The sequence below is a fragment of the Pecten maximus genome, chromosome 8 (genome assembly GCF_902652985.1).
Source record: "Pecten maximus chromosome 8, xPecMax1.1, whole genome shotgun sequence".
Taxonomy (NCBI): Eukaryota; Metazoa; Mollusca; class Bivalvia; order Pectinida; family Pectinidae; genus Pecten; species Pecten maximus.
In genome coordinates, this window is record NC_047022.1 from 15,202,116 (window position 1) to 15,215,337 (window position 13,222).

Sequence of the window (13,222 nt, forward strand, 5' to 3'; positions counted from 1 at the left end):
GACCTGTTACAGGAGTTCCTTGTCCAGTTGATCAGTGTAGAGAAGGCCAAGGCAGAGGAGCTCCTCAAGGCCACTCCAGGAAGTAAGCGAGAGGAGAATATGAACTCTGAACTCCTCGCCGATCCCCTCATTTTCCTCCGGCGCTGGATAGGAGAGGTTTGTTAATCTTTCGAAATCTTCCTAATGTAGACTTTAATATTATACTGGACAGGTGATTTTGTATTTTAGTGCTTTCGAAGTTTCTGTCCAGTATATTAGTTTCTGTTACATAGATTGTGTACATACAAATTCATTAAATGTGCTAAATCTGTTTAGATTTGATAAATGATTTATTCTTACAGTTCAATTTTGTCAGCATCATGACAGTAAGATGATATTTTCAGGGATTTGTAAGTGTTCTGGACACGCCAGGGATCATGTACGTGTGGGACCAGTGTTTCCTACAGGGTTGGCAGCCATCAGTCCTACAGAACTTTGCCATGGCCATCCTCATGCTGCTCAAACACAAGTTTATGAAGGCGAGGGACTATACTGGCATGAAGGAGGTGAGATGCTGTACAGGATGTTGTGTCCAGACAACAGAGTTGGCATTAAATGTCATAGCTCTGACAACATTATGTTACAGTCTAATTTAAATGATACAAATATTTTCATACAGAGATCTATTGGAGCCATGTTAGAAATGATGATTTGTTATGCCCCGATAGTGTTACCTGTGTCCGTCTCGTCACAATGCAATGTAACTAGCTGATCTCAGGAACTGCTGATGTGATCCTCATCAAACTGTGTTTCAAGGTGTCAAGTGGCAGCGGGGAATTTATATCTTACAGATATTTTCTTGTTTTCTTTTTAAAAGTGTTCATCATATGCTGTTTAGATCGCTTCTCTTCTGGCACAATTGTATGCTCAACAAGACGGCAAGACAATTCATTACTTGATGATAAGAAACACTATGGACACATTAAATGTTTGTTACAATCGATATTTCCATATGATATTGCTATAATAATAACTCATATTGTAGCATCCATTGTGTAACCCTCAGATGCTTTCCAATAATACTCATTGTGAAACTTTCTGAATCTTACTGTCAGGACTCTGGAATTTCCCTGCTGAATCATTGGAAGAGGAATTCCACTAGTGGTCCATCAGATTTCCTCGTAATGAAGTGCAATAAGATGGAATGATGGAAGATTTTCATTAGATGGGGCTATCTTGGTGTATGGAATCAAATCTGTGTTTATTCGATCTCATTAACCTTGAAACCCCAAATATAATCATTGATTTTATTTTCTCTGTAGAATACATAAATACATAAAAAGGACATAATCAATTTGAAAATTGTCATATATAGATTATACTGGTAAGAAAAATAGAAGTAGAAGGGAAAGATTTAATCTTTTTTTTTTTTGTATTGTAGGTCTTTTTCTTTGAGCCCTGTAAGCTGTATACAGTTGATATCCAGATGGCCTGGATTCATCTTGAGAGTGGAAAAGACCTTATGGAGATTCCCTACCTCAACCGACAGAGGCCTGTGTAAGTTAATCTCTTCTATAATACTGTAAACGTACTTATTTTAGCGGTAGTTTAATTTTAGTGTTTTTCGCGCTCTTTGTGGAGCGCTAATTCATGTACAGCGCTAAAATTTTGAATTCAAAAACTGAATATTTACACAAGTGTACTTACGTATAACGGTAGTCAATGCAAGCCGGCGGCCATCATTTGTAGATACCACTACTACAATATAGCTAGAATATTCCATTGGTATCAAACAGGGGGAATATACCCAACACAGGTAATACCTGATATGCCCTATTGAAGTCGTAGGACAGCCCAATAGCTGGATAGAATGTTTGTTTAGACTAATCACAAAAAATACTCTCTGTAAGCTCAACTTTTATTACCAACACCTCTGATAAAGTTGCCGATGGCGGTGGGAAATTGACAGCCGACACTAACCATCTTTTCAACATGGTGAAATTCAGAATACTGAAATCGGCTTTGGGAAGATAATAAATAACATAACAACTGCAACTCACATGTAATTTTAATGAAAACAGTTCACTAGTGACTTACCTGTAGAACACTTGTCGTCTGTTTAGTTGATGTCTAATTTTAGAACACGGGTCGTCTGTCAGTGCTTGCCTGTTTTGTCGATGCCTAATTTTAGAACTGAAATATTTTCCGGATTTTTTTTAGCGTAGTCGGGACGACTGCGCTAATTCACGTCCACGCTAATAAATCATATTTTACAATTTTCCGTGTTTGCGCTAAAATTTGACTGCGCTAAAATAAGTACGTTTACAGTAGTTGATATTATATAAAAGTAACAAACACTATAATCTAACATTGAAACAGTCTCCTCATTGCAGGGAAATAATTTTGACTGTTGACTGATATTTAAACAACTGTTTTGTTATGAAATAATCAAATGTAGACTATTTTGATAATGAAAAAGAAGATATATCCTCACACTGCCATGAAACAGCCATACTGTTTCAGCGGTAATTGTGGTTGAAAGATGTTTCATCACAATCATTTGAATGCTTGGGGGTGTTCAGATGTTCTTCAGTGGTTAAAACAGGCTTGTAATGAATTTTCTAGCAATTTTCCTGGGAAACAGTCATAAATTCAATGTGATTGGTCCAATTTGCAACATCTTAGATATGTTAGATTTAGTCTTTCAGTAAATACATATAAAATATATGAAATAATTTATCAAAACTTCAGAATATCTACAGTAATTGATGTTTTGGTATATTGTTCTGCAAGGCTCATCAGAGCTTTGGAATATCTACCGTAATTAATGTTTTGGTATATTGTTCTAATAAGACTCATCGTAGCTTTGGAATATCTACCGTAATTAATGTTTTGGTATATTGTTCTATAAGACTCATCAGAGCTTTGGAATATCTATCGTAATTAATGTTTTGATATATTGTTCTATAAGACTCATCAGAGCTTTGGAATATCTACCGTAATTAATGTTTTGGTTTATTGTTCTATAAGACTCATCAGAGCTTTGGAATATCTACCGTAATTAATGTTTTGGTATATTGTTCTATAAGACTCATCAGAGCTTTGGAATATCTACCGTAATTAATGTTTTGGTATATTGTTCTATAAGACTCATCAGAGCATGAATTGATTAGTATCTATTAAAAGCTGCTACAATGGAAGAGCTGAATTGTTGGCTCGTGTATATATACACAGGACTGGCTTTACTCCGTCTATGTTTATAGTACTAGCCAGCTTTAATAATAAGTTATAATACAACCACACAATGTTGTTCATTTCATTGTTAAAACTTCACATTTCCTCAAATTAAATGGTATCATGAAGTCTCGTTCAGTAAATGAAAAGAAGCAGTTTCGATACATTTACCCATGCAGGTGAGTGGCATGCATATGATAACATGCATATGTGTAGAAATGTGTTTAATAATATTTAATACCGTACAGTAACCTGTCAGCTATGTATGATATAGTATGTACCATTCATAAAAAACTGGTACCATAAAGATTTGATAAACTGTCCCACTTTTTTTCATTTTTAGCTCGTCTCTTCGAAGAAGAGTGAGAGCTTATGTCGTCACTCCGGCGTCGGCGTCGGCGTTGGTTTTCCAAATGTTAAATTTTTGGTGCAGGTGTTGAAAGGCATAGTAATTTATGGTAATATGGTCCCTGTGGGGGTCAAACTATCCCCTGCCGGAGTTAAACTAAAAGATTTTTTGGAAAAAAAACAGATTTTTGAAAATTTTTGGACTTAGAATATTTCTGCGTTAAGTTTTTGGTGCAAGTGTTGAAAGGTATTAATACATCACTTTATAATTGTACTAGGGTGCTGATAATTGGTAATAGACTCCCTCTTGGGTTAAACTATCCCCTGCCGGAGTTAAACTAAAAGATTTTTTTGGGGAAAAAACCAGAATTTTCATATTTTTGGACATAGAATATTTCTGCGTTAAGTTTTTGGTGCAAGTATTGAAAGGTATTAATACATCACTTTATAATTGTACTAGGGGGCTGATAGTTGGTAAAAGACTCCCTCTTGGGTTAAACTATCCCCTGCCGGAGTTAAACTAAAAAAATGTTTTGGGAAAAAAACAGAATTTTCAAATTTTTGGACTTAGAATATTTCTGCGTTAAGTTTTTGGTGCAAGTGTTAAGAGGTTTTAATACATCACTTTATAATTGTACTAGGGTGCTGATATTTGGCAATAGAGTCCCTATGGAGTAAGGCAATACCTTCCTGGAGTAAAACTTTAGAAAAAAATTGTATTTTTTCTTTTTAAATCTGTGTTTTTTTGTTTTTGTTTTTAAATCTTTGGACTTTGTGTTAAGTTTATATTGTGATTGTTGAAACGCATAGTAATACATGGTATTAGGTTCCCTGTGGGGGTTGAACTATCCCTTGCCGGAGTTAAACTGAAATATTTTTTTGAGGAAAAAACACATTTAAAAAAAAAAAGGTGCAAATGTTGAAAGCTATTTAACACATTACTTTATGATTGTAATAGGGTGCTGATTTTTGGTAAAAGAGTCCCTATGGAGTTACACTATCCCTTCTTGGGGTGAAACTGAAAATAAAACAATGTGAAAATGCTCACAATAGACAATTTATATCGATCCACATTTTTCAAGGGAGACAACTCTCATCAGGATAATATTTTGTCAAAAAATTGAAGAAATATGTCCAAAAGCAATTACATTTGTATTTAATATATTCATTTAATCTACAACAGCATAGCTTGTCTCCCGAATGTTTGTCAATAAATAATTTATATATATATAAATTTGTATGGTTTTGAAAATTGCATGAATTCACAAAGCATAATCTGATCAAGTAAACAATATAAATATTATTAATGCAATTTGCGAAACCATTCCAATTAATATTTTTTAATTATTTATTGACAAACATTTGCGAGACGAGCTATGCTGTTCTCCAACAGCTCTTGTTATATGTTAAAACAAACTGAAATCATGTCGTTTTACATGGTGATGCTATCATTCAATGTTACAAGACCCCACCTCACTAGTTTGTATTTATCAAAGCTGTTTTGATAGCCTTTCAAAGCATAGGACTTGAAAATGATACCGATTATATTAAGGTCCTCAATTTTATCTGAAATTCCATGTTACATGACACCAATGCCATGTATCAGTTGGGAGTACTCATTGTCGTTTTTATGTTACAGGACGCCAGCGTCGCGTCTCAGTGGGGGAGTATCTATTGTCGTTTTTATGTTACAGGACGCCAGCGTCACGTCTCAGTGGGGGACTATCTATTGTTGTTTTTATTTTACAGGACGCCAGCGTCACGTCTCAGTGGGGGAGTATCTATTGTCGTTTTTATGTTACAGGACGCCAGCGTCACGTCTGAGTGGGGGAGTATCTATTGTTGTTTTTATTTTGCAGGACGCCAGCGTCACGTCTCAGTGGGGGAGTATCTATTGTCGTTTTTATGTTACAAGACGCCAGCGTCACGTCTCAGTCGGAGAGTATCTATTGTCGTTTTTATGTTACAGGACGCCAGCGTCACGTCTGAGTGGGGGAGTATCTATTGCTAGTCCTACTGTCCCAGGCTTCCTCCAATCTTTTGGTATCAAGGAAATCAGCTTGAAACTGGTTATTCCCTCAACAGCTGTGTCCAGGGTAGGCACCTGTTTATCAGCCACTCATCGTAATAATGTGTTGATATGACCTACTGTAGATGTGTTGTCATAAAGTGGTATTAAATGATATCTGATCACTGGCGTACAATATATTGTGACTCCAAGATTGACAGGAAAAGCATTGATTTCTGCAATATTTACAAATTATTTTATCATATGGGAAAAAATTGTCATGTTTTGTCCATTTTAATACAAAATTTATCATAATGAAGTTTTTCAACTTTTGTTTCCATTTATCTATTAGAACTTTAATTTATGTTTCATAAATCTCAAATTTTAATTTGAAACTCATAATATTCTTATAGGTATATACATGTATATGCTAGCCTATTAACAGAGAAATGAGCTGCATCACATGCTTTGTTACTGACAATATTTATCATAGAAATACAATTATTATGATATTTAATCTTTAATTGGTGATATCAAGAAAAACATGATTTTAGTAAATGATTCAAAATTGAAATTTGACCAAAAATGAAGTATCCATGAATTCTTAATAGAATGTGGGTGAACTGTTTTCAAAGATGTGATGATTTAACCTAAGTGAAGAATGAGTGTCATTTCATACTGTTTTTTCCCAACAGGAAACTTGGTTGAATTACTTGAATGCTACAGAAATGGTTCTGCATGTGTCCATCTACTTCGGTAGTATCAAGCTTCGGTCGCGTATGTCCATGCACCCTGCCTACACCGCTGTACAAACTAAAGATATGTACAAAAATCTTCTGTATGAAATGCACTTCCCACAAGACAAGTTTGTATATGAGAGTATTGACATTTCCCAGTACGATGTGGAACGGGAACTGGGAGCCCACCCTTATGCCCTCATTAGAGTGGAGTACAAAAAACCAGCTACTAACCATTCAGGTAAGTCACCTTCTTAGTCCCACCGCTCAGGTAAGTCACCCTCAGAGTCACAGCACTAAGGTAAATTACAATATTAGTTTCACCACTCAGCTAAGTCACACCACTCAGGTTAGCCACACTCTTAGTCTCACCACTCAGCTAAGTCACACCACTCAGGTTAGCCACAATCTTAGTCTCACCACTCAGCTAAGTCACACCACTCAGGTTAGCCACAATCTTAGTGTCACCACTCAGCTAAGTCACACCACTCAGGTTAGCCACAATCTTAGTCTCATGATCACTCAGGTAAGTGACATTCTTAGGCTCATCACTCATGTAAGTCACACTCTTAGTCACACCACTCAGGTAAAGTCACACTCTTAGTCACACCACACAGCTGCATGTAAGTCACACTCTCAGTCACACCTCTCGCATTGCACCACTCACTTCACACAGGTTACCACACTCTTAGTCACACCACTGAGGTAAGTCAATAGTTATCATATCAAAAAAGCTTATTACCAGCCCACATAGGTAAATAGCCCTAATTGACTCATACCCCGAGTGCCATTAAAACATTAACCTACAGATCTTCCTGTCCCAGTTGTACCAACATCTTTCACATAATTTCTACTGTGCTAAAAGTGCAGCTCAAAGTTGAATTGTAACTGAAGATTGTTTCGTGTGTATTGGCCATGTTGAGCAGAAAATAGACAATTGACTGCTACATCAATCAGTGACAATTGTATAATTCCCTGCTTTAATTCGTAGATGCCAGGGTTGTTCAGCTTGGCTGGGCGCGTGTGCCGTTATTTTACCGGGACTCACCGGGAAGAAAATCTACAGATTCTGTGGATATTCAGTGGACACTACAGTCAGGAGAAAACAAACATTCCATCCACTCTGGTGACGTCCCAGACACCCTTATCACAGCCGTCCCTCAAACACCAACGGAGAAACCTGGTAGGTACACGTATACATGGAAATGATTAAAAGTTAATATTAAAGGTGACTGTAAGGATGAATAAGGATATCATTTGACAATGACTATATTTTCTGTGTTACTCCTTTGTGGTTTGGTTTTCTCTTGATTAATTGTTGGTTTGCCTGAATATATGCTAAGATAACTGTGAACTGTTGTTTGTCCATAAGGTTAACTACTTTTATTTCACATTATTTAATTGGTACAACATCTGATTTTGTGAACCAAAATCTGTCTAGATTGCATGCACTGTTTCGGGAAGCTTCCATGTTTGAGAACTTCGAATTCCTCAGTCTCAAATTAAAGTTCTTATTAATTATGTCCCTCTTTGAATGTATTGGTACTGGTTCCTCTTATTCTCCTTCTAATAACTTCTTGTCTGGGCCATAACTTCTGAACTGTTGAAGATATGTTGATGAATCTTTGAAGATACATACATAATTACAGTACTTAAAGCCTTTATGTTGCTGTGACCTTGACTTCAACATCAAAGGTCAAATTAGTGCCAATTTCCTAAAAAAAAATTGTGTCTGGGAGATAATTTTTGAACTGTAAAAGATATCTTTATCAAAGTTACTGTATACCCTTATCACCTGATGACAAAGTGCACTAGGCCCTGTCTTCGGACAATTGTGAAAATTTATTGTTTAAAAACGAAGCAAAAGTATACCTATTGGCTAATAAGGCGGAGACATATGTTTTTGTTTACTAAAAAAATCTTTAGTTGGAAATATACTTGTGAAGTAGTGTTATCCTACTGTCCATTAAGAATGGAAAACCATTAAAAATGTACCAGTTTTAATGGATATAGTACTGACATTACAGAGGGACTGCTGGGATACAGCTCGGAGCTGGGAGTGATAGTTTATGAACCGAAACATGAGCCCAAGTCCAAGAAGAAGGTGGAAGAGATTAAGGTGATCACCCCTCCACCAGAGACACCTGTCGAGGAAGAGGAAGAAGAGGAGGAGGATAAGAAAGAGTAAGTCACCTGTCATTAATGAAACAATTATCTGATTTTTTTTTAATTGATTATTGTATCATTAGTTTGTAATCCTACCACAGATCACTCATTTAACAAATGATACATTTTATACAGGGAGGAGGTTATCAAAACTCCTGATGAATTACTGGACCCCTGGGTGGAACACAATCCCTTTGCCTCTAGGAGGGATCCAGACCCCACAGGTCTCAACTCCTGCTTTGATTTGTACATTGATGCAGTCCACTTTATACCTGACAATGCATCCATCATCAAGGTAAGTTACTCAGTCTGCCTGTCCGTTCTCTCTCGGAGGGTAAGAAATGTTACTGATAGTGTAGCAAGCATAATGTAATTCACATCAGGTGGTAGTATGTATATATTAATAACAGCTTTCTGGGAGAAAAAACAAAATTATGTAAATGCTTACACATTACATCTTTTCTCTGAAAGAAATGGTAAAATTCAACATTAATGTTTTCCTGTAGGAGCTTCATCTATAATTATATGATCATGAATGCCATATCTCCAATAACTGTCATGGCAGATCATGGAGGCAATCTTAGAGTAATAAATTTAAATGTGCATACAAAAAAGTTTTCAGTTGTGACTGAAGGCTAACGAATTTGTTAATTTGTATCAGAAATGTTAAATCATACCAATGTTACATGATGCCTGTTAATTGTAGCATTTTGGGGGTTCCTGGGTTACACGACACCTGTTTGGGGTTCTGGATTTAAAGCACTATCATCAACGGAAGGGAATCGTAGATCTGACGACAACCATAAATCAGAAATTGTCCATCCGTCGTTGTCGTCTTTTCATAGCTAGCAAATCATCTGTCAAATTTTTTCACTGTTGGATTTCCATTTAATAGACTTTGTGTTACCAATAACACCTGTTGCTAGAATAATTTGGGCTTATTTACCTCTAGTGGTCCTCAACATCATGTTTTCTAGTGGTCCTCTAAATAAGATTCTTTAGTTACATCCTCCTCTAATGCTTCTGTGAACAATTATTTTAGTCTACCTTACATACTCCTTAAGTTGTGCTGTGAATAGAATTATGTTTAAGTTTCTACCTTAAATTTTGTTGTATTCTCACCACGAGACTGGCATGTTCCCATTTAGTTTGGTAATCCTTCCTAATACTACAACACTTGTATCTTTGTTATTTTGCTGTGATTTGTCCACAGGTAACTGGTATCATAGGAGCACCAGACATGACCAAAGTTTTACTGGCGCTTCCAGAGCTCAAAAGTTCAGCTCGTAGTCCAAGATTTTTGTTCAGATTGGAATTTAATGAAGAACAGAAGGACCTGAACCCACAGATGGTCGCCTTCCTTCGTGTCTATACCTACGACATCTTTTCAGAAGAAATCTCGGTCATTGGCAGTGTATTTGTTCCCATTTTTAATGTAAGTAAATTTAGGATGTATTTTCATGTACTTGTCCAGCAATTACTAGGGTTTCAAATAGTGAGATGCAGTTCCCAGGTATCAAATTATGCATGCAAATATTTTGAGTACTGCTCGGTCAATTACACTCAGAGTCTATCCAGTACTGCCTTGAAGAAAGTGCTTACTTTGAAATTTTTTCAGGTCCACAGGTCAAAGGTCAAAGCAGATTAATATGCAGACTTTATCCAGTGCTAACTCTGGGAAAGTTCTGCTTGGGATAACTTTTCAGGCAGTGAAGTCAAAGGTCAAGGTCACTTACTGTAAATAGAAAATCAGTTTTTGCATAATATCTCGAGTTCCCTAGGGATTGCAATTAGACTTTATCCAGTCTTTCATTAAAGAAAGCAACTGCTTGGGATACCTCTACTCAACTATCAAAAATTGAGTAATTTCTAATCAGAGAAAAATCTTTCATCGCTAAAGAGCGTGGGATGAAAGTGAATGTGTAATATCCTAGGACGAGGCTCATCATTATGTGTTGATATGATGTAAAACGACACTCGCACAAATCTCTTCCAGAGAAAAATTGATATTCTGCAAGATGTGGAGGATAATATAAGGAATTTCTGTGTACAAGTAAATATTTATTAGAACAAGGCTAGGTACAAAGTGACAGATCTGGACCAGTTCAGCAAGATATTGATGATAATATAAGGAATTTAATTGTACATTGAGTAAATATTTATTTTCACAGAAAGGGAAGCTCAATGTAGGTGGTCACCAGCTACGACTTCGTAATGGTCTACCAAAGAACAAGGCTAGGTACAAAGTGACGGATCTGGACCAGTTCAAGGTTGTGCCTGCATGCTCCATTCTTGTGCGAATTATGCTGCATGAAACGGTAGGACCATGCAGTGTTATGATTGTAAACTTTCTGTTTCAGGCTTAGTTATATTATTGAATACAAGGTAAGATGTGGTTACAATTATGGTAAATTTCACAATCTCCTCACTCTGCCAACTTTATCAATCTCCTCACTCTGCCAACTTTATCAATCTCCTCACTCTACCAACTTTATCAATCTCGAGCTCCTCACTCTACCAATTGCAACTTCATTGATTATATCTAATTGTCCTTCATATTCTTACTCACAACTAAGATCTCTTGAAAGAATTTGGCATTTTAATCTCCTAGGATCCAAATTGAGGTCACTTCACTATAAGTAGATTTTCGTCCTCCTTACTCTACCAATACCTTTAATTATCAGATATATATAGTTCTGTAACTTCAAACTCTTACTCACAGCTATTATATCTAATATGATAATTAGTAGTGTTTTCCTGAGTGGCATTGTGATTAGACAGGTTATACCATCATTTGTTGCTTATTGGTCATTGTTGAATAGCAAGGAGATTTTTTATGTATCATGACTTTTGAAAATATATGGGACTTTGTTTTGTAGGATTATATTGAAGCTCCCAAGTACGGTATTGGCTACTATCATTCTGAGCCTGCTCGTCCAACCATCACGGACGAAAGGATATTTGCTAGCTATGCTGATCATATGAACTACCCCAAGACTGAAACAGCCATGATACAGAGACTACAAAGCTCCCAGGGGTTCCCTCTTGGTAAGGAGAAACTGTCCTTTATATCGTTTTGCCAATATTTACCTATAATAAGACAATGCTACATCTACATAATGATGGTATGAATAGGCATATTATCTGTTTGTCCAGACAAATAATCAAATATTTGCTATCCAATTTACTGTGGGGGGGGGGGAGGGGGGATGGTATTGACATGCATGATTATTCGGTTTTGTACTTGAGTTTGAAGGGGCCACAGTGGCCAAGTGGTTAAGGTGTACCGACACTTTTAATATCACTAGCCCTCCACCTCTGGGTTGCAAGTTCGAAACCTACGTGGGGCAGTTGCCAGGTACTGACCGTAGGCCGATGGTTTTTCTCAGGGTACTACGGCTTTCCACCACCTCCAAAACCTGGCACGTCCTTAAATGACCCTGGCTGTTAATAGGACGTTAAACAAAAACAAACCAAACTACTTGAGTTTGACAATCTTTTCTTGCCAATCAATATAATTATTTTCACCAATAATGATGGAATCAACAATGACAATAGACTGAATCAGTCTCTTGTTCATGCATCAAATAAAATCTTTAAATATCTTATGTAAAGTGCATTCTTTGACCTTTTGACATTTTGCAGGAGAAACAGATGAAGAATTGCTTGGTTGGCTCCAAGCCAAACTGGATATCAAGAAAGTTGGTCCCAAATTCACTGCTGGGAATCTTCCTCTGGATGCTATGGTCCGATACCGTATAAAACAGGGTATGAGGATCCGGATCAACCGTCTATGGGGACTGCCACCTGTTGGTAAGGGTTTTGGAGGCGTTAACAGAGTGCGACTTTTCTGGCCTGGAATAAAGAAAAATTAAGCAATATCAAAAACAATCTACTGATATTTTGTGAAGTTGTTTTGACTTAGGGCCCCACAAAGTCATAGTGCCTTGTAGCCTTGCAGTGATCACAGTGTCTGCCCGTGTAACAGCTCCTTGTCAAAAGTTTATTTCCAAATTGATAAAACAATTTTCTTTCAAGATCTACAGTAATTTAAGTTAATGTCACATTATCTTCAGTTTTAACTAGTTCCATTAACATCTATATTTGAGTTGGGTTTTATTTTTCAATGTGGCTGCCACATAGACTTCTTAGTTAAAGTAGTTATTAAGTATTTAGTTCGTGAAGTTTGAGGAAACTAGACATTTTTTCAATTTTCCATCTAAAGTGAATTCAAAGGTCTTTCATTGTAAATGGAGGTTATTTTGGGTAAAATATTTGATTATTTGATAAAGTTCTTCAACCGAGTTCAGTTTAGAGGTTGTGCACTGCCACTGGCAATATATGTCTTGTTTGCTTGCTTTATGTTTAATCTTTGCAACAACTACTGTCATATATCTGATGCAGGAAAATACCTTAGAACATAGAGCAAAAGGTTAAAAAAACTGAGGGACTGATTTGAGTTTTCTTTCCTCCACAGATAATCTGTACACACAGTGCTACTGTAAGATAGAGCCCGGTGAGAAGGTTAGGGGCATGCCACTGACTGCCGAGGGACATGGCGGTGAGGAGCGCTTCCTCACAGACAAGATCGACTTCAACAGTCTCATGACAGATCCAAAATGGAACGACGATGTTAGAGTGAGTTGTTGAAATATACTCAAGATTTTAATTAACCTGCCTTTTCTTCCTATCATATTACTTACAAATTCTAAGGCAAGAGTTTTCCGGCAGGAGGCAGTGCCTAGTTTTA

At 36.7% G+C, this 13,222-nt stretch overlaps 1 protein-coding gene across 5 annotated transcripts in view; it reads left to right on the forward strand.

Moving 5' to 3' along the window:
- The window catches only part of LOC117332557, a 30,769-nt gene that overhangs the window by 9,973 nt on the left and 7,574 nt on the right, over positions 1-13,222 (forward strand). For all 5 annotated transcript variants that reach the window (XM_033891517.1, XM_033891514.1, XM_033891516.1 and 2 more), the window contains 13 exons: positions 13-156; positions 384-545; positions 1,421-1,536; positions 5,531-5,657; positions 6,265-6,547; positions 7,298-7,489; positions 8,334-8,490; positions 8,608-8,767; positions 9,686-9,907; positions 10,644-10,790; positions 11,352-11,520; positions 12,118-12,285; positions 12,950-13,110. In XM_033891517.1, coding sequence (XP_033747408.1) covers positions 13-156; positions 384-545; positions 1,421-1,536; positions 5,531-5,657; positions 6,265-6,547; positions 7,298-7,489; positions 8,334-8,490; positions 8,608-8,767; positions 9,686-9,907; positions 10,644-10,790; positions 11,352-11,520; positions 12,118-12,285; positions 12,950-13,110 — 2,208 coding nt within the window. The remainder of the gene's footprint in view (positions 1-12; positions 157-383; positions 546-1,420; positions 1,537-5,530; positions 5,658-6,264; positions 6,548-7,297; positions 7,490-8,333; positions 8,491-8,607; positions 8,768-9,685; positions 9,908-10,643; positions 10,791-11,351; positions 11,521-12,117; positions 12,286-12,949; positions 13,111-13,222) is intronic.